The 21,422-nt window shown below is 34.8% G+C and overlaps 1 protein-coding gene across 16 annotated transcripts in view; it reads right to left on the reverse strand.

The window, feature by feature from the left end:
• Positions 1-21,422, reverse strand: part of LOC139966678 (uncharacterized) — a 67,531-nt gene that overhangs the window by 17,092 nt on the left and 29,017 nt on the right. For 4 of the 16 annotated variants that reach the window (XM_071969951.1, XM_071969945.1, XM_071969947.1 and 1 more), the window contains 18 exons: positions 21,039-21,170; positions 19,080-19,214; positions 17,112-17,240; positions 15,947-16,075; positions 15,418-15,546; positions 14,598-14,726; positions 13,778-13,906; positions 12,906-13,034; positions 10,467-10,601; positions 8,567-8,695; positions 7,747-7,875; positions 6,775-6,903; positions 6,006-6,134; positions 5,237-5,365; positions 4,706-4,834; positions 3,378-3,512; positions 1,503-1,631; positions 688-816 (listed from right to left, as the gene is read on the reverse strand). In XM_071969951.1, the coding sequence (XP_071826052.1) occupies positions 688-816; positions 1,503-1,631; positions 3,378-3,512; positions 4,706-4,834; positions 5,237-5,365; positions 6,006-6,134; positions 6,775-6,903; positions 7,747-7,875; positions 8,567-8,695; positions 10,467-10,601; positions 12,906-13,034; positions 13,778-13,906; positions 14,598-14,726; positions 15,418-15,546; positions 15,947-16,075; positions 17,112-17,240; positions 19,080-19,214; positions 21,039-21,170 (2,343 nt within the window). The remainder of the gene's footprint in view (positions 1-687; positions 817-1,502; positions 1,632-3,377; positions 3,513-4,705; positions 4,835-5,236; positions 5,366-6,005; positions 6,135-6,774; positions 6,904-7,746; positions 7,876-8,566; positions 8,696-10,466; positions 10,602-12,905; positions 13,035-13,777; positions 13,907-14,597; positions 14,727-15,417; positions 15,547-15,946; positions 16,076-17,111; positions 17,241-19,079; positions 19,215-21,038; positions 21,171-21,422) is intronic. The other 12 variants (XM_071969948.1, XM_071969946.1, XM_071969942.1 and 9 more) reach the window with 12 other exon arrangements.

The raw sequence follows: 21,422 nt of genomic DNA on the forward strand, positions 1-21,422 counted from the left end.
AAGAAATAGGGTATTTGTTTCGAAAACAGACGAGTTGTTCCAAGGGTCATTTCTATAGCAATAACAGTTCCTCTAAATCAAGTACTTCTTCATACGTGTTGAATCAGTGAGTTATTTCCTAATAGTGTGAGGAAACCACTCTCGCTACGAAACATCATATTTTTAATTTAATCATGACGTATAAGTTAATTTTTTACATTGTATGATGAAAACACTTTCGATAAAAACTATGTCATATTTATAATGTAATGATAACATATAACTACGTTGTTTATATTGTCCTAAAAATAAAGAACATCACAAGCAATCAACTTTTTATATATATTTTAAGAGGTCTGGGGAACACCGTGTTACAATTTCATATATTTGATATTTAGCTTAAAAATGAAAGATTAATATGTTTCAATATTAACAATCAGATTTTTCGAATTTTAACCTTAACGAATTTGTTGGCGCCTCAATAATCAATGTTATTGAACAAACCTTGACAGGTGGTTGTGGTCAGTCTTGAGAACCCTGACAGGCATGTTTTCGGAGGACTGGGGAACACCGTGCTACATATTAATATATTTTATATTTAGCATCAAAGTGAAAGATTAATATAATTTAATATCAACAACTAATTTTTTCAGATTTTAACATTAAAGAATGTAATGGCGCCTAAATAATCAATGTTATTGAACAAACCTTCACAGGTGGTAGAGGTCGCTCTTGAGAACCCTGACAGGCAGTTACAAATAAATCCTCCATTTGTATTTTGGCAGGTCGTTGAAGCATCGTCACAATTATCCGTTTGTAGCTGGCATTCATTAATATCTGGGTAAAAATGGTAAAGTATTACTAATATTTTTCCAAAAGAAGCATGAGCACTTGTCAATATGTTGGGTACTTTTGTTCACAGACCTTCTATTGATTTGTATGTCAGTAGTTTAAAAATGTCCATGGTTTGATTAATCGTTTAATTTAAGAAGGGTTGGGGAGAGGGGTTGGGGAGGGGGTGATTGCGATCGACACAATTGAAGCCAAAGAATGAGGGTATTTTTCTCCATAACAGACGAGTCGTTCCAAGGGTCATTTCTATAGCAATAACAGTTCTTCTAAAACTAGTACTGCTTCATACGTGTTGCTTCAGTTAGTTATTTCCTAATAGGAAATCACTTTTGACACAAAACATCATAAATTAATAATTTAATCATGAAGTATAAGTGCATTCTTAACATTGTATGATGAAAACACTTTCGATCAAACATATGTTATATCTATAATGTAATGATAACATATAAGTACATTGTTTATATTGTCCTAAAAATAAAGAACATCAGAATCAATCAATTTTTCTGTTATATTCGGAGGAGTGGGGAACACCGTGTTACAAATTAATATATTTGATATTTAACATCAAAGTGAAAGATTAATACGATTCAACATTAACAACCACATTTTACGGATTCTTACCTTAACGAATGTATTGGCTCCTAAATAATTAATGTTATTGAACAAACCTTGGCAGAAAGTAGGGGTCACTCTTGAGAACCCTAGCAGGCAGTTACAAGTAAATCCTGGAATTGTATTTTGGCAGGCCGTTGAAGCATCGTCACAACTATCCGTTTGTAGCTGGCATTCATTAATATCTGGGTAAAATAAGGTACATAACCAATACTTTAAGGTTTTCTTAATACGATATTTATTACTGAAAATCTTTAAATGCTGAGCAGAAGGCTACAAACCATATGATACATACAAAGAATTCTAGTTGAGACGAATCTCAAGGCATTGGATGAAATTGTAAGTGTGTTTTCTGACTTTTCCGGTATGAAGTTAGGTGCTAAAACAAGATTGGGTACATCATCTTTGACAACAATATGTTACTATTCCCGCATTGTCATATTGTGGAACAACTTCTTTTAGTTTATTTCCCGTTTTGGCGGTTACAAATAATATTTTGCTTAGGATGTGTCCTTCAAAAGTTTAGATCTGCATCTTGATGCTATTTTATTATCACTGAAATGTTACCGTTGCTGTTGCACAGTTAATTACAGGAAAAGCAACGTTGGTTATTAAGCTGATTACCTTTTTTTCTCAAATAGCACAGAAACTGTGGGAGGCAAACTTGATTAGATTAATACTCCAGGCTCAAGGAGTTTTGACACAAAAATGTACATTTGACCTTTAGCCACGTGACCTTTGACCTTGGTTCCCATTACAATCACATATTTTGATAGTACTTGACATGTTCAATATACCTGAAGGCTCCATGTCAATTCAATGTTCCCATAGAAGTTATCGAAAAAGTTCGATTTTCACTAAATTTGGTCAATGGTCAAAATGTGAAATGTAACCTATATTTTTAATGTAGTTTTGCTGGCGATGAAATATGCAACTCCGTGGATTACCCTCTTGTTGTACTTACTACCACGTTCAACCACGTTTTTCCATGTTTCTTAATAAACAGATTTTTTTCATACATTTAGACAATTAGGGACTCGATTGCGCCTCCTCCGTTTTCCCCAAAAATGTAAGAGTCTCGACTGTTTATTCACCAATAAACAGGCAAGCAATTGATTCCTTAAATAACAGGCAGCCTAAAGCAATTTATTCTTTAATCATTATGATGAATATTCTAAATATGTTCTCAATTCGTGAAGAAAGTCATTCGTATGTTCCTGTTGCTCACAGTTAGAGAAACACGGATAACACCACATATTAATGTGACACTTGCTTTATGATGAATAAGGGTGTTCGCCATTGTTAAAATCGATTGCTTGCTATGACTGGATAGGGCTGTAAGAATCCCCATGGACTTGGAAGTGTCTCCTTACTCTCTGTATTGTGTTCTTATGATTTCGCATAACGGTTTTGAAGCTACCATTTACACTTCTAATGATGTTGTTCGCACAATCATCATTGCGACAAGTCGCTTATTTGATAACACAAATAGGTAGGTTTACCATACTACAATTAAGGTATAGTGTCAATCCGAATTAAGGGTTAAACATTGTTGAGAAATAGTCCTAACTGGACCTTCTGAAGTGATTCTTCTTCTCGGTTTTGGGGGGGGGGGGGGTTGGGGGATTCGGGGTGGTTGTTTCGAGCTATCACCATTATTTTTGTACATGGATTTTGAAGAGGACGAAATAAACTGATGATGGTCTAAATATCGGGATGATTGAATGTGATTTAAGACCGTTTCATTATTTCTGGAGTTAACAAGAAAATTTCGCAACAATGGCTAGCAGATGGGTTAGGAGGGTTCTATGTTAAACGACTAGTTCTTAATGAATGTTTATCTATGCTCTAGCGGCATTAGAAAGTGACAAGTTTAGTGTGTACATCAAGGGAGCCATTAATTGTGCAGGTGCGACCACTCCAATACTTACCAATGCAACTGCTAGAAGGTGGTGTTGTTGGTACAAAGCCTGTTCTACAGATACAAGTTATTACTCCATCTGCATCTGAACAAATTGTTGTTGTGAAGTCACATCCGCCGTTGTTTATCGCACAGCTGACATCGGCTGTTGGAAATCACGATATGTGAGAGTAAGTTCAGGCACCATATAGAATATTACAGTATACTAGGTAAACTGTAATATTCTATATGGTGCCTGTAACATACGTAGGCCTAGTGCACACACAGCTCCTCAGTCTGTAAGAATCATGCGATGAGGAGTGGCTGCTGATGTTATTGCTCTACAGAAAACCTACTCTTTGAATATTTCATGTCGTCTAAAACCGAGTACCTTCAGATTTTGGGATTACCACGATATCCGTTTTCCGGGGACCTGTTATACTTAATGTTGGTATGTGACCCACGCAAACTTAAAATGCTCTTGATATTTTATTTTTTACCGTTATCGTTATCGCTTAGTTGTGACCGAGACCTAAGTCTGATATATCTTAATGTATAACATCTTCCACACTGCTATTGTAGTTGACAAACCATCTCGGTATCTTGTCACTTAACTAGAGTTATTATTTATTGAATGGGGCCTACTTTGACTGGCTAAACTCATACATACATCTTTGATATGTGTATAGTATATTTTAGCTGTCAAGGTTAACATATAAATATATATAAATATATATATATATATATATATATATATATATATACATATATATACATATATTGATATATATATATACATATATACATATATATATATATATATATATATATATATATATATAATATATACATATATTTCTATATATAAATATAAATATATATTATATATATATATAAATATATATATATATATATATATATATATATTTATATATTTATGTTTGGTACCTCTGACCATAAACCTTCTATTGATTTGTTTGTTAGTAGTTTTAAAATGTTCATGGTTTGATTAATCTTTTCAATTTTTGGTAGGAAGGGGGGGGGGTGTTGATTGTGGTGGGTATCGACACAAATGAAGTCCAAAGAAATATGATATTTGTTATAGATAACAGACGATGTTTTCGAAGGACTGGGGAACACCGTGCTACATATTAATATATTTGATATTTAGCATCAAAGTGAAAGATTAATATAATTTAATATCAACAACTAAATTTTTCGGATTTTAACCTTAACGACGTTAGTGGCGCCTACATAATCAACATTATTGAACCAACCTTCACAGGTGATATGATTCAATATTAACAATCACATTTTCGAATTTATTAGCGCCTACATGATCAATATTATTGAACAAACCTTCACAAGTGGTAGAGGTCAGTCTTGAGAACCCTGACAGGCAGTTACAAATAAATCCTCCATTTGTATTTTGGCAGGTCGTTGAAGCATCGTCACAATTATCCGTTTGTAGCTGGCATTCATTATCATCTGGGTAAATATGGTAAAGTATTACTAATATTTTTGTTTGCAAAAACAGCATTAGCAAGTGACAATATGCTGTGTATCTCTGACCATTAACCTTCTATTGATTTGTATGTCAGTAGTTTTAAAATGTTCATAGCTTGATTAATCGTTTCAATTTTTGTTGAAGGGGGGGGGGGGTGACTGTGGTAGGGATCGACACAAATGAAGTCCAAAGAAATAGGATATTTGATATCGCTAACAGACGATGTATTCGGAGGACTGGGGAACACCGCACTACATATTAATATATTTGATATTTAGCATCAAATTGAAAGATTAATATGATTCAAGGTAAACAATCACATTTCTCGGATTTTATCCTTAACGAATGTATTGCGCCTAAATAATCAATGTTATTGAACAAACCTTCACAGGTGGTAGAGGTCAGTCTTGAGAACCCTGACAGGCAGTTACAAATAAATCCTCCATTTGTATTTTGGCAGGTCGTTGAAGCATCGTCACAATTATCCGTTTGTAGCTGGCATTCATTAATATCTGGGTAAAAATGGTAAAGTATTACTAATATTTTTCAAAAGAAGCATGAGCACTTGTCAATATGTTGGGTACTTTTGTACACAGACCTTCTATTGATTTGTATGTCAGTAGTTTTAAAATGTTTATGGTTTGATTAATTGTTAAATTTAAGAAGGGTTGGAGATGGGGTTGGGGGAGGAGGACAATTGAAGCCAAAGAATGAGGGGATTTGTTTCGAAAACAGACGAGTCGTTCCAAGGGTCATTTCTACAGCAGTAACAGTTCCTCTAAACCAAGTAATAGTCTGAGGAAACCACTCTCGCTACGAAACATCATATTTTTAATTTAATCATGACGTATAAGTTAATTTTTTACATTGTATGATGAAAACACTTTCGATAAAAACTATGTCATATTTATAATGTAATGATAACATATAAGTACATTGTTTATATTGTCCCAACAATAAAGAACATCAGGGGCAATCAACTTTTTATATATATTTTTAGAGGTCTGGGGAACACCGTGTTACAATTTCATATATTTGATATTTAGCATCAAAATGAAAGATTAATATGATTCAATATTAACAATCACATTTTTCGGATTTTAACCTTAAAGAATTTATTGGCGCCTACATAATCAATATTATTGAACAAACCTTCACAGGTGGTAGAGGTCAGTCTTGAGAACCCTGACAGGCAGTTACAAATAAATCCTCCATTTGTATTTTGGCAGGTCGTTGAAGCATCGTCACAATCATCCGTTTGTAGCTGGCATTCATTAATATCTGGGTAAAAATGGTAAAGTATTACTAATATTTTTCAAAAGAAGCATGAGCACTTGTCAATATGTTGGGTACTTTTGTACACAGACCTTCTATTGATTTGTATGTCAGTAGTTTTAAAATGTTCATGGTTTGATTAATTGTTAAATTTAAGAAGGGTTGGAGATGGGGTTGTGGGAGGAGGACAATTGAAGCCAAAGAATGAGGGGATTTGTTTCGAAAACAGACGAGTCGTTCCAAGGGTCATTTCTACAGCAGTAACAGTTCCTCTAAACCAAGTAATAGTCTGAGGAAACCACTCTCGCTACGAAACATCATATTTTTAATTTAATCATGACGTATAAGTTAATTTTTTACATTGTATGATGAAAACACTTTCGATAAAAACTATGTCATATTTATAATGTAATGATAACATATAAGTACATTGTTTATATTGTCCCAAAAATAAAGAACATCAGGGGCAATCAACTTTTTATATATATTTTTAGAGGTCTGGGGAACACCGTGTTACAATTTCATATATTTGATATTTAGCATCAAAATGAAAGATTAATATGATTCAATATTAACAATCACATTTTTCGGATTTTAACCTTAAAGAATTTATTGGCGCCTACATAATCAATATTATTGAACAAACCTTCACAGGTGGTAGAGGTCAGTCTTGAGAACCCTGACAGGCAGTTACAAATAAATCCTCCATTTGTATTTTGGCAGGTCGTTGAAGCATCGTCACAATCATCCGTTTGTAGCTGGCATTCATTATCATCTGGGTAAAAATGGTAAAGTATTACTAATATTTTTCAAAAGAAGCATGAGCACATGACAATTTGTTGGGTACCTCTGACCATAAACCTTCTATTGATTTGTATGTCAGTAGGATTAAAATGTTCATGGTTTGATTAATTGTTAAATTTAAGAAGGGTTGGAGATGGGGTTGTGGGAGGAGGGTGATTGCGATCGACACAATTGAAGCCAAAGAAAGAGGGGATTTGTTTCGAAAACAGACGAGTCGTTCCAAGGGTCATTTCTACAGCAGTAAAGTAATAGTCTGAGGAAACCACTCTCGCTACGACACATCATATTTTTAATTTAATCATGACATATAAGTTAATTTTTTACATTGTATGATGAAAACACTTTCGATAAAAACTATGTCATATTTATAATGTAATGATAACATATAACTACGTTGTTTATATTGTCCTAAAAATAAAGAACATCACAAGCAATCAACTTTTTATATATATTTTAAGAGGTCTGGGGAACACCGTGTTACAATTTCATATATTTGATATTTAGCTTAAAAATGAAAGATTAATATGTTTCAATATTAACAATCAGATTTTTCGAATTTTAACCTTAACGAATTTGTTGGCGCCTCAATAATCAATGTTATTGAACAAACCTTGACAGGTGGTTGTGGTCAGTCTTGAGAACCCTGACAGGCATGTTTTCGGAGGACTGGGGAACACCGTGCTACATATTAATATATTTTATATTTAGCATCAAAGTGAAAGATTAATATAATTTAATATCAACAACTAATTTTTTCAGATTTTAACATTAAAGAATGTAATGGCGCCTAAATAATCAATGTTATTGAACAAACCTTCACAGGTGGTAGAGGTCGCTCTTGAGAACCCTGACAGGCAGTTACAAATAAATCCTCCATTTGTATTTTGGCAGGTCGTTGAAGCATCGTCACAATTATCCGTTTGTAGCTGGCATTCATTAATATCTGGGTAAAAATGGTAAGGTATTACTAATATTTTTCCAAAAGAAGCATGAGCACTTGTCAATATGTTGGGTACTTTTGTTCACAGACCTTCTATTGATTTGTATGTCAGTAGTTTAAAAATGTCCATGGTTTGATTAATCGTTTAATTTAAGAAGGGTTGGGGAGAGGGGTTGGGGAGGGGGTGATTGCGATCGACACAATTGAAGCCAAAGAATGAGGGTATTTTTCTCCATAACAGACGAGTCGTTCCATGGGTCATTTCTATAGCAATAACAGTTCTTCTAAAACTAGTACTGCTTCATACGTGTTGCTTCAGTTAGTTATTTCCTAATAGTCTGAGGAAATCACTTTTGCTATAAAACATCATATATAAATTAATCATGACGTATAAGTTAATTGTTTACATTGTCTGATGAAAACACTTTCGATCAAACATATGTTATATCTATAATGTAATGATAACATATAAGTACATTGTTTATATTGTCCTAAAAATAAAGAACATCAGAAGCAATCACCTTTTTTTAATATATATTTAGAGGACTGGGGAACACCGTGTTACAAATTAATATATTTGATATTTAACATCAAAGTGAAAGATTAATATGATTCAACATTAACAACCACACTCTACGGATTCTTACCTTAACGAATGTATTGGCTTCTAAATAATCAATGTTATTGAACAAACCTTGGCAGAAAGTAGGGGTCACTCTTGAGAACCCTAGCAGGCAGTTACAAGTAAATCTTCCATTTGTATTTTGGCAAGCCGTTGAAGCATCGTCACAATTATCCGTTTGTAGCTGGCATTCATTAATATCTGGGTAAAATAAGGTACATAACCAATACTTTAAGGTTTTCTTAATACGATATTTATTACTGAAAATCTTTAAATGCTGAGCAGAAGGCTACAAACCATATGATACATACAAAGAATTCTAGTTGAGACGAATCTCAAGGCATTGGATGAAATTGTAAGTGTGTTTTCTGACTTTTCCGGTATGAAGTTAGGTGCTGAAACAAGATTGGGTAAATCATCTTTGACATCAATTGTTACTATTCCCGCATTGTCATATTGTGGAACAACTTCTTTTAGTTTATTTCCCGTTTTGGCGGTTACAAATAATATTTTGCTTAGGATGTGTCCTTCAAAAGTTTAGGTCTGCATCTTGATGCTATTTTATTATCACTGAAATGCTACCGTTGCTGTTGCACAGTTAATTACAGGAAAAGCAACGTTGGTTATTAAGCTGATTACCTTTTTTTCTCAAATAGCACAGAAACTGTGGGAGGCAAACTTGATTAGATTAATACTCCAGGCTCAAGGAGTTTTGACACAAAAATGTACATTTGACCTTTAGCCACGTGACCTTTGACCTTGGTTCCCATTGCAATCACATATTTTGATAGTACTTGACATTTTCAATATACCTGAAGGTTCCATGCCAATTCAATGTTCCCATAGAAGTTATCGAAAAAGTTCGATTTCACTAAATTTGGTCAACGTCAAAAGGTGAAATGTAACCTATATTTTAAATGTAGTTTTGCTGGCGATGAAATATGCAACTCCGTGGATTACCCTCTTGTTGTACTTACTACAATCGCTTTTGTTTTCAACCACGTTTTTCCATGCTTCTTAATAAACAGATGTTGTTCATACATTTAGACAATTAGGGACTCGATTGCGCCTCCTCCGTTTCCCCCCCCCCCCCCCAAAATGAAAGAGTCTCGACTGTTTATCCACCAATAAACAGGCAAGCAATTGATTCCTTAAATAACAGGCAGCCTAAAGCAATTTATTCTTTAATCATTATGATGAATATTCTAAATATGTTCTCAATTCGTGAAGAAAGTCATTCGTATGTTCCTGTTGCTCACAGTTAGAGAAACATGGATAACACCACATATTAATGTGACACTTGCTTTATGATGAATAAGGGTGTTCGCCATTGTTAAAATCGATTGTTTGCTATGACTGGATAGGGCTGTAAGAATCTCCATGGACTTGGAAGTTTCTCCTTACTTTCTGTATTGTGTTCTTATGATTTCGCATAACGGTTTTGAAGCTACCATTTACACTTCTAGTGATGTTGTTCGCACAATCATCATTGCGACAAGTCGCTTATTGATAACACAAATAGGTAGGTTTACCATACTACAATTAAGGTATAGTGTCAATCCGAATTAAGGGTTAAACATTGTTGAGAAATAGTCCTAACTGGACCTTCTGAAGTGATTCTTCTTCTCGGTTTTATTGGGGGGGGGGGGGGGGTTGGGGGATTCGGGGTGGTTGTTTCGAGCTATCACCATTATTTTTGTACATGGATTTTGAAGAGGACGAAATAAACTGATGATGTTCTAAATATCAGGATGATTGAATGTGATTTAAGACCGTTTCAGTATTTCTGGAGTTAACAAGAAAATTTCGAAACGTTGGCTAGCAGATGGGTTAGGAGGGTTCTATGTTATACGACCTTTTCTAGCTCTATATGAATGTTTATCTATGCTCTAGCGGCATTAGAAAGTGGCACGTTTAGTGTGTAAATCAAGGGAGCCATTAATTGTGCAGGTGCGACCACTCCAATACTTACCAATGCAACTGCTAGAAGGTGGTGATGTTGGTGCAAAGCCTGTTCTACAATTACAAGTTATTACTCCACCTGCAACTGTACAAATTGTTGTTGAGACGTCACAGCCACCGTTGTTGTTCGCACAGGTGACCACGGCTGTTGACAAACACGATATGTCAAGTCATAATTCAAAGTTACTATGTCCTTTGCTTTATACTTTAATGATCTTAATCAAACCGCGGTTTGATAAAGATCAAGATAATGGCTGCAATTATCAAATTCGCGAACTGGATAATTGCAGCCATTATGCTTAATTGGAAAGGTTTATCTGACATAAAGTGCATTTCCTGAACAAAGGAACACACTCGCTACGCATGCATGTGTATTGCTCATCACTGTATGCATACATTTATTTGTCGCGGGAAAACTATATATAGTCCTTTAGCTATACTAGGTATACTGTAATCTTCTATGTGGTGCCTGTTACATACGTAGGCCTAGTGTAAACACAGCTCCTCAGTCTGTAAGAATCATGCGATGAGGAGTGGCTGCTGATGTTCTTGCTCTACAGAAAACCTACTCTTTGAATATTTCATGTCGTCTAAAACCGAGTACCTTCAGATTTTGAGATTACCACGATATCCGTTTTCCGGGGACCTGTTAAACATAATGTTGGTATGTGACCCACGCAAACTTAAAATGCACTGGATATTTTATTTTTACCGTTATCGTTATCGCTTAGGTGTGACCGAGGCTTAAGTCTGATATATCTTAAAGAACAAAATCTTCCACACTGCTATTGTAGTTGACAAACCATCTCGGTATCTTGTCACTTAACTAGAGTTATTATTGATTGAATGGGGCCTACTTTGACTGGCTAAACTCATACATACATCTTTGATATGTGTATAGTATATTTTAGCTGTCAAGGTTAACATATATATATATGTATATAGGAATAACGGAAAAACTGTTAAACAACTATGCTGCATTTAGAGAACGGCTGGATCTCGAGTGAGATACAATAATTGAATTAGGTAAGTGATTGGAAGTAAAACAGCCAATGTTTGGTTTTTGCAGAGCTTTCGAGCAAAACTATCTCTTCTTCAGTGCATGATCACCGAAAGTATATATATATATATATATATATATATATATATATATATATATATATATATATATATATATATATATATATATGTTGATACTAGATGAGACTAGTGGAACACTAGTAGTTGTTACTCGGAGTTTCACGCGTTATAGCGATCTTCAGACAACTGGTAGCTTCAAGTTATGCTCCATGAATATATGGGGATTATGCGGGTTGTTGGTGGGTTTGTAAGACTTTCTTCGGTGTTCGGCTGTTGGTGTATTCTCTTTTGCGTCCGTTCTGTTGTTGGTTTTTTTTGCCTTCCTTCGGTGCTCGCTCCTTAGGTGTGTGTGGTTCTCTTGACGGTGTTTGGTGGTTGGACTGTAGTTGTTTATGTAGAACTTGTTTTCGTGGCGACACTTCGATATGAGCTCTGGGCGTTTGTTCAGGAGGGTCCGTTTGTCTGCGTTGATAATGATGAGTTTTTCACTGAGGCAGAGGTTGCACCGCTTCGACTCGTTGCTGTAGACTTTGGCTCTGCTGGCGATCGACCAATTGATAGTGAATGGCTGGTTGTTCTTTTTCAGCTGCCAGATGTGCTTCGAGAGTTCCGTTGCGTGTTGGTGTTTTTCGTGGTTGAGCGACATCTTGTGGTTACCGTATCTGAGCTTGAAGGGGGGTTCTGTAAGTCCGATGTATGTCTTGCAGTTGTCGGTGGTTTTCACTTCGGCCTTGTATATGATGTTAGATGCCTGGCAGTTTCCATTTAGTGGGCATGTGTCCTTTTTTCGGCAGTTGCAGGCTTCCTCTTCTTTCGATGTGTGGGTGGCTGCTATACGTTTGTTGTGTCCTTTATATATATATATATATATACATATATTTATATATATATATATATATATATATATATATATATACATATATATATATAATATATATATATATCTATATATAAATATATATTATATATATAAATATATATATATATATATATATATATATATATATATATATATATATATTTATATATTTATGTTTGGTACCTCTGACCATAAACCTTCTATTGATTTGTTTGTTAGTAGTTTTAAAATGTTCATGGTTTGATTAATCGTTTTAATTTTTGGTAGGAAGGGGGGGGGGGCGTTGATTGTGGTGGGTATCGACACAAATGAAGTCCAAAGAAATAGGATATTTGTTATAGATAACAGATGTTTTCGGAGGACTGGGGAACACCGTGCTACATATTAGTATATTTGATATTTAGCATCAAAGTGAAAGATTAATATAATTTAATATCAACAACTAAAGTTTTCGGATTTTAACCTTAACGACGTTATTGGCGCCTACATAATCAACATTATTGAACCAACCTTCACAGGTGGTAGAGGTCAGTCTTGAGAACCCTGGCAGGCAGTTACAAGTAAATCCTCCATTTGTATTTTGGCAGGTCGTTGAAGCATCGTTACAATTATCCGTTTGTAGCTGGCATTCATTATCATCTGGGTGAAAATGGTTAAATATTACTAATATTTTTTCAAAACAAGCATGAACACGTGACAATATGCCGTGTACCTCTGACCATAAACCTTCTATTGCTTTGTATGCCAGTAGTTTTAAAATGTTCATGATTTAATTAATCGTTTAATTTAAGAAGGGTTGGAGATGGGGTTGGGGGAGGGGATGAATGCGATCGACACAATTGAAACCAAAGAAATATGGTATTTGTTTCGAAAACAGACGAGTCGTTCCAAGGGTCATTTCAATAGTAATAATATTTCCTCTAAACCAAGTACTTCTTCATACGTGTTGAATAAGTGAGTTATTTCCTAGTAGTCTGAGGAAATCACTCTCGCTATGAAACATCATATTTTTAATTTAATCATGACGTATAAGTAAATTCTTTACATTGTTTGATGGAAACACTTTCGATAAAAACTATGTAATATTTATAATGTAATGATAACATATAACTACATTGTTTATATTGTCCTAACAATAAAGAACATCAGAAGCAATCAACGATTTTTTAATATATATCAAGAGGTCTGCGGAACACCGTGTTACAATGTAATATATTTGATATTTAGCATCAAAGTGAAAAGATTAATATGATTCAACATTAACAACTTAATTTTCTGTATTCTAACATTAAAGAATTTATTTTATTTATTTATTTGTTTGCCACAAAATTGTTTGCCACAAAATTTATTGGCGCCTACATAATCAATTTTATTGAACAAACCTTCACAGGTGGTAGAGGTCAGTCTTGAGAACCCTGACAGGCAGTTACAAATAAATCCTCCATTTGTATTTTGGCAGGTCGTTGAAGCATCGTCACAATTATCCGTTTGTAGCTGGCATTCATTAATATCTGGGTAAAAATGGTAAGGTATTACTAATATTTTTCAAAAGAAGCATGAGCACTTGTCAATATGTTGGGTACTTTTGTACACAGACCTTCTATTGATTTGTATGTCAGTAGTTTTAAAATGTTCATGGTTTGATTAATCGTTTAATTTAAGAAGGGTTGGGGAGAGGGGTTGGGGAGGGGGTGATTGCGATCGACACAATTGAAACCAAAGAAATAGGGTATTTGTATCGATAACAGACGTGTCGTTCCAAGGGTAATTTCTATAGCAATAGCAGTTCCTCTAAACCAAGTACTTCTTCATACGTGTTGAATCAGTGAGTTATTTCTTAGTAGTCTGAGGAAATCACTTTTGCTATAAAACATCATATTTATAATTTAATCATGACGTATAAGTTAATTGTTTACATTGTCTGACGAAAACACTTTCGATAAAAACTATGTCATATTTATAATGTAATGATAACATATAAGCACATTGTTTATATTGTCCCAACAATAAAGAACATCAGGGGCAATCAACTTTTTATATATATTTTTAGAGGTCTGGGGAACACCGTGTTACAATTTCATATATTTGATATTTAGCTTAAAAATGAAAGATTAATATGTTTCAATATTAACAATCAGATTTTTCGGATTTTAACCTTAACGAATTTGTTGGCGCCTCAATAATCAATAATATTGAACAAACCTTCACAGGTGGTAGAGGTCAGTCTTGAGAACCCTGACAGGCAGTTACAAATAAATCCTCCATTTGTATTTTGGCAGGTCGTTGATGCATCGTCACAATTATCCGTTTGTAGCTGGCACTCATTAATATCTGGGTAAAAATGGTAAAGTATTACTAATATTTTTCAAAAGAAGCATGAGCACTTGTCAATATGTTGGGTACTTTTGTACAAAGACCTTCTATTGATTTGTATGTCAGTAGTTTTAAAATGTTCATGGTTTGATTAATCGTTTAATTTAAGAAGGGTTGGGGAGAGGGGGTTGGGGAGGGGTGATTGCGATCGACGCAATTGAAACCAAAGAAATAGGGTATTTGTATCGATAACAGACGTGTCGTTCCAAGGGTCATTTTTAAAGCAAAAACAGTTCCTCTAAACCAAGTACTTTCTTCATACGTGTTGCTTCAGTTAGTTATTTCCTGATAGTCTGAGGAAATCACTTTCGCTACGAAACATCATATTTATAATTTAATCATGACGTATAAGTAAATTGTTTACATTGTCTGATGAAAACAATTTCCATAAAAAACTATGTGATATTTATAATGTAATGATAATATATAAGTACATTGTATATATTGTCCTAACAACAAAGAACATCAGAAGCAATCAACTCTTCTGTTATATTCGGAGGAGTGGGGAACATAGGGTAACAAATTAATTAATTTGATATTTAGCATCAAAGTGAAAGATTAATAGGATTCAACATTAAAAATCAGATTTTTCGGATTTTAACCTTAACGAATTTATTGGCGCTTTAATAATCAATATTATTGAACAAACCTTGACAGGTGGTTGTGGTCAGTCTTGAGAACCCTGGCAGGCAGAGACAATTAAATCCTTCATTCGTATTTTGGCAGGTCGTTGAATCATCGTCACAATTATCCGTTTGTAGCTGGCATTCATTATCATCTGGGTAAATATGGTAAAGTATTACTAATATTTTTTTGCAAAAACAGCATTAGCACGTGACAATATGCTGTGTAACTCTGACCATTAACCTTCTATTGATTTGTATGTTAGTAGTTTTAAAATGTTCATAGTTTGATAAATCGGTTCAATTTTTGTTGAAGGGGGGGGGGGTTGACTGTGGTAGGGATCGACACAAATGAAGTCCAAAGAAATAGGATATTTGATATCGATAACAGACGATGTATTCGGAGGACTGGGGAACACCGTGCTACATATTAATATATTTGATATTTAGCATCAAATTGAAAGATTAATATGATTCAAGGTAAACAATCACATTTCTCGGATTTTATCCTTAACGAATGTATTGCGCCTACATAATCAATATTATTGAACAAACCTTCACAGGTGGTAGAGGTCAGTCTTGAGAACCCTGACAGGCAGTTACAAATAAATCCTCCATTTGTATTTTGGCAGGTCGTTGAAGCATCGTCACAATCATCCGTTTGTAGCTGGCATTCATTAATATCTGGGTAAAAATGGTAAAGTATTACTCATATTTTTCAAAACAAGCATGAACACATGACAATATGCTGTGTTTCTCTGACCATAAACCCTCCATTGATTTGTATGTCAGTAGTTTTAAATGTTCATGGTTTGATTAAACGTTTAATTTTAGAAGGGTTAGGGGGTGGTATGATACCGATAGACACATTTGAAGCCGAAGAAATAAGGTATTCGTTTCGATAACAGACGAGGCGTTCCAAGGGTCATTTCTATAGCAATAACAGCACCCTTAAAGGCATTTAAGGCTCTTCCCAAACGGCGTGCGGCCATCTGAAAAAGTTAACTTTTTGTTGCTTGCAAATACGTTTTGTTCGTGTCGCTACAAAATGCAAACAGTAATGAAACATGAAACCTTGTTATCTTTAGCTGGACCTGAGATATTCATCGCTGTATCGTTTATACACTGAATTTGGGTATTGACCGCAGCTGTATGTACTGACTGTACACTAGTGTCTAATTACCGACGGTAGCAAGCTGCTTGTATTTTCTGGGATCGAGGGTGGTGTCTAACACTTCTGTTACACCTCATTTGAAACTAGGTCAGATTATCAGCATTAGACGTTTCTTTTTGCGTGAGTCTTCACACCCTTTAAACCAAGTACTTCTTCATACGTGTTGCTTAAGTTAGTTATTTCCTAGTAGTCTGAGGAAATCACTTTTGCTATAAAACATCATATTTTTAATTTAATCATGACGTATAAGTTAATTGTTTACATTGTCTGATGAAAACACTTTCGATCAAACATATGTTATATCTATAATGTAATGATAACATATAAGTACATTGTTTATATTGTCCTAAAAATAAAGAACAACAGAAGCAATCAACTCTTCTGTTATATTTGGAGGGGTGGGGAAGACCGTGTTACAAATTAATATATTTGATATCTAGCATCAAAGTGAAAGATTAAAATGATTTAACATTAACAACCACACTCTACGGATTCTTACCTTAACGAATGTATTGGCACCTAAATAATCAATATTATTGAACAAACCTTGGCAGAAAGTAGGGGTCACTCTTGAGAACCCTGGCAGGCAGTTACAAGTAAATCCTGGAATTGTATTTTGGCAGGTCGTTGAAGCATCGTCACAATTATCCGTTTGTAGCTGGCATTCATCAATATCTGGGTAAAATAAGGTACATAACCAATACTTTAAAGGTCTTCTTAATACGATATTTATTACTGAAAATCGTTAAATGCTGAGCAGAAGGCTACAAACCATATGATGTATACAAAGAATTCTAGTTGAGACGAATCTCATGGCATTGGTGTGTTTTTCTGACTTTTCCGGTATGAATTAAGGTGCTGAAACTTGATTGGGTACATCAAATTGTTACTGTTTCGCTCTGTCATATTGTGAAACAACTTCTTTTAGTTTATTTCCCGTTTTGGCGGTTACAAATAATATTTTGCTTAGGGTGTGTCCTTCCAATGTTTAGGTCTGCATCCTGTTGCTATTTTATTATCACTGATATGTTAGCTTTGCTGTGTCACATTTAAGTACAGGTAAAGCAACGTTGGTTATTAAGCTGATTTCCTTTTTCAAATAGCACAGAAACTGTGGGAGGCATATTTGCTAAAGATATGGTTGATTGAATGAAACCAAGTTGACTAATAGTTTCCCTTATTCCAGGAATGGAGTACCTTCCCTAGAAGTTTGAAGAAAATCAGCATAGCCATTTCAGGCGTTTTGACACAAAAATATACATTTGACCTTTAACCACGAGACATTTGACCTCGGTTCCCATTGCAATCACATATGTTGATAGTACGTGACATTTTCATCATACCTGAAGGTTCCATGTATCTTCAATTTTCCAATAGGAGTTATCGAAAAAGTTCGATTTTCACTAAATTTGGTTAGTGTTCAAAAGGTCAAATGTAACCTATATTTTAAGTGTAGTTTTGCTGGTGATGGATGAGATTTGCAGCTCCCTCTTGTTGTAATTACTACAGTCGCTTTTATTCAATCACGTTTTTTACATTTTTCTTAAAAAACGGATGTTTTTCATACAGTTTAGACAATAAGGGACTCGACTGCGCCTCCCCCGTTTCCCCACAACATTTAATTTCACCAATTAACAGGCAGACTAAAGCAATTGATTCCTTCAATAATAGGTAGCCTCAAGTAATTTATTCCTTAACCATTATGATGAATATTCTCAATAATGTTCTCAATTCGTGAAGAAAGTCATTCGTATGTTCCTGTTGCTCACAGTTAGAGAAACATGAATAACACCACAGTTTAATGTGACACTTGCTTCATGATGAATAAGGCTGTTCGCCATTTTAACATCGACTGCTTGCTATGACTGGATAGGCTGAAGAATCCCCATGGACTTGGAAGTGTCTCCTTAATGTCTGTATTGTGTGCGTATTATTTCGCATAACGATTTCCAAGCTACCATTACACAGTTTCTAGTGATGTTGTTCGCACAATCATCACTGAGTCAATTTGCTTATTTGATAACTCAAATAGGTAGCTTTACCATACCACAATTAGGGTATAGTGTCAATCCGACATAAGGGTTAAACATTGTTGAGAAATAGTCCTAACTGGACCTTCTGAAGTGATTCATTTTTCTCCTTTTTGTTTTGTTTTATTTATTTTATTTTAGTATATATATATTTTTTTTTGAGGGGAGGGGGTGGGGGTGTGAAGTTTTCAGTTATCGCCAGTACTTTTGTGCATGGATTTTGAAAGAGGACGAAATCAACTGATGATGGTCTAAATATCGGGATGATCGAATGTGATTTAAGACCGTTTCAGTATATCTGGAGTTAACAAGAAAATTTCGCAACAATGGCTGGCAGATGGGTTAGGAGGGTTCTATGTTAAACGACCTCTTCTAGCTCTTAATGAATGTCTATATATGCTCTAGCGGCATTAAAAAGTGACAAGTTTAGTGTGTACATCAAGGGAGGTATTAATTGTGCAGGTGCGACCACTCCAATACTTACCAATGCAACTGCTAGAAGGTGGTGTTGTTGTTGCAAAGCCTGTTCTACAGTTACAAGTTATTACTCCACCTGCATCTGAACAAATTGTTGTTGAGACGTCACAGCCACCGTTGTTGATCGCACAGCTGACCACGGCTGTTGGAAAACACGATATGTCAGAATTATAATTCAAAGTTGCTATGTCCTTTGCTTTATACTTTAATGATCTTTATCAAACCGAATTTGATAAACACAGCCATATTATCACTATGAGGCTCCAGTTTAAAAGGTATATCTGACAGAAAGTGCATTTTCCTGAACAAAGGAACATACTCCTTACGTATGCAAATTTATCTTTTATAAACGAGCGTTTCCAATGGATATATCTTAGCGAGGGTGTATAATGATTGAGTTATCAAATATGTAAATGATCGATATGATTATTTTCACGATATGATTTGATATATGATTTGGTTGATGATTTGATGATATGATTATCATATATCTGTTTATGATTGTACATCATATATGTATATGATTGGGTTATCATTGTACACGACACATGCAGTATGATAAGCTGGGAATATATTCACAATGTTAAGACTAGCAGTAGCTCTATGCATGTTCAATCACATCCCGATCTTAAGATATTGGGATGCTGTTTATCTTATAATGCAACTAATAACAGTCTGCTTTTCTCACTGCACTATATGTAATTTTCTAATAATATCTTGTCACAAAAGAAACTAATTTCGAGCTAAAGTTTGCGTTAATGCATACATATTGTGGTAAATTTGTCTTTAATGTAAAAATGATCGTATGATCGAGTAGAAGGTTAAACCGACTATTCATTATCTTCAAATGAAATGAACAATAAAGGCCGACAGACATGGCAACATCTATACCACCCTAGTCTTTAAGAAAATGTTCCCGTTTATACCTGTAACTTGATATTTAGATCATGGACGTTTCAACGGATATTCCGGGAGCAGATCATGTAAGCCTGAATATCTTAAAGAAAAAACATATTCCACGCTGCTAATGTTGTTACAAAACCATCTCAGTATATTGTCACTTGACTAGAGTTATGATTGATTGAATGGGACCTACTTTGACTGGCTAAACCCGTGCTTACATCCTTGATATGTGATTCATATATTTTAGCTGTCAACGTTCTCTGTATTTAGAATTTCATATTTTGTAGAATATTATACTACTTGATATGTTGATAAATGTGAATACGTAAATATTACTGATGAAAAACCAAAGCAAGTTACAACTCAATTGACGTCACGAACGGCGATAATAACATTAATAAGGGGTTAATCAACGGTCTAGCGTGCGTTACTCACAGGATTAATGCACGATCGGGGGATAATGCAAGCGATGCACGAGGGCGGAGCCCGAGTGCATCCAGCGATAGCATTAACACCCGGAGTGCATTAATCATGTGAGTAACGCACGCTAGACCGTTGATTAACCCCGTTCATTCATACACTACCATTTGTGTGGGGGAAAAATCATAAAACAAAACATTTTTGGTTACATATAACCAAAGATTTATTAAAGTGATGCCCCGTAATTTTACCGTGCGTTACTCACAGGATTAACCACGGTCAGCTGAACTGAATGGACCAATAGGATTTAGGAATCTTTACTAAGTATGAATGAACATACTGTTATCCATATGCCTTCAAAATAAAATTGATTACTAGAATAAGTCATACGTAGTTTTACTGCGTCACGAGTCACTGCATGACTAATCCCTGCATCTATTCCGACTTAAAACAGTTTATCTGCAGTTTCACCACCCAAATTATTATTATTTTTTAATACATAAAGCAATAATTACCACCTCCACCTTCCCTCACATCCATTCCCAGCCCACCCAGCCCACCGAAGTTATGTACTCCGTTCAAATTCCATCTGCAGAAGATGGTGTTTCTGTTATCAAATGCGTTAGTTGAATGGAATACTCACGGTCGCAACTAAATTGATCCCCCGTGTTGACAAAACCGGATAAGCATTGACAAAGGAAGCCACCTTGTGTATTGATACACATGGTTGAGGTAATGACGCACGGCGGAGGACTAGAAGCACATTCGTTTATATCTGTAAAAAGATGGTGTGTTGTAAACGTTCTCATAGCCCATACCTACATGTTTCCATTTCGATGCATGTAGGCAGTCATGCTAACAGAAGTTTATTACCTTCATATTTTTTAAAGCGATCATACCAACAAAACAGTTATAAAGGATAAAGTCGTCGTATAAACATAGCCTTATTAAAAGTGATAAAAAAACAACTTACAATATTCAGTTTATACAATGCCTTATAATGTACAAACTGTGATGGTAATGTAAG

The sequence above is a fragment of the Apostichopus japonicus genome, chromosome 4 (genome assembly GCF_037975245.1).
Source record: "Apostichopus japonicus isolate 1M-3 chromosome 4, ASM3797524v1, whole genome shotgun sequence".
Lineage (NCBI taxonomy): Eukaryota > Metazoa > Echinodermata > Holothuroidea > Aspidochirotida > Stichopodidae > Apostichopus > Apostichopus japonicus.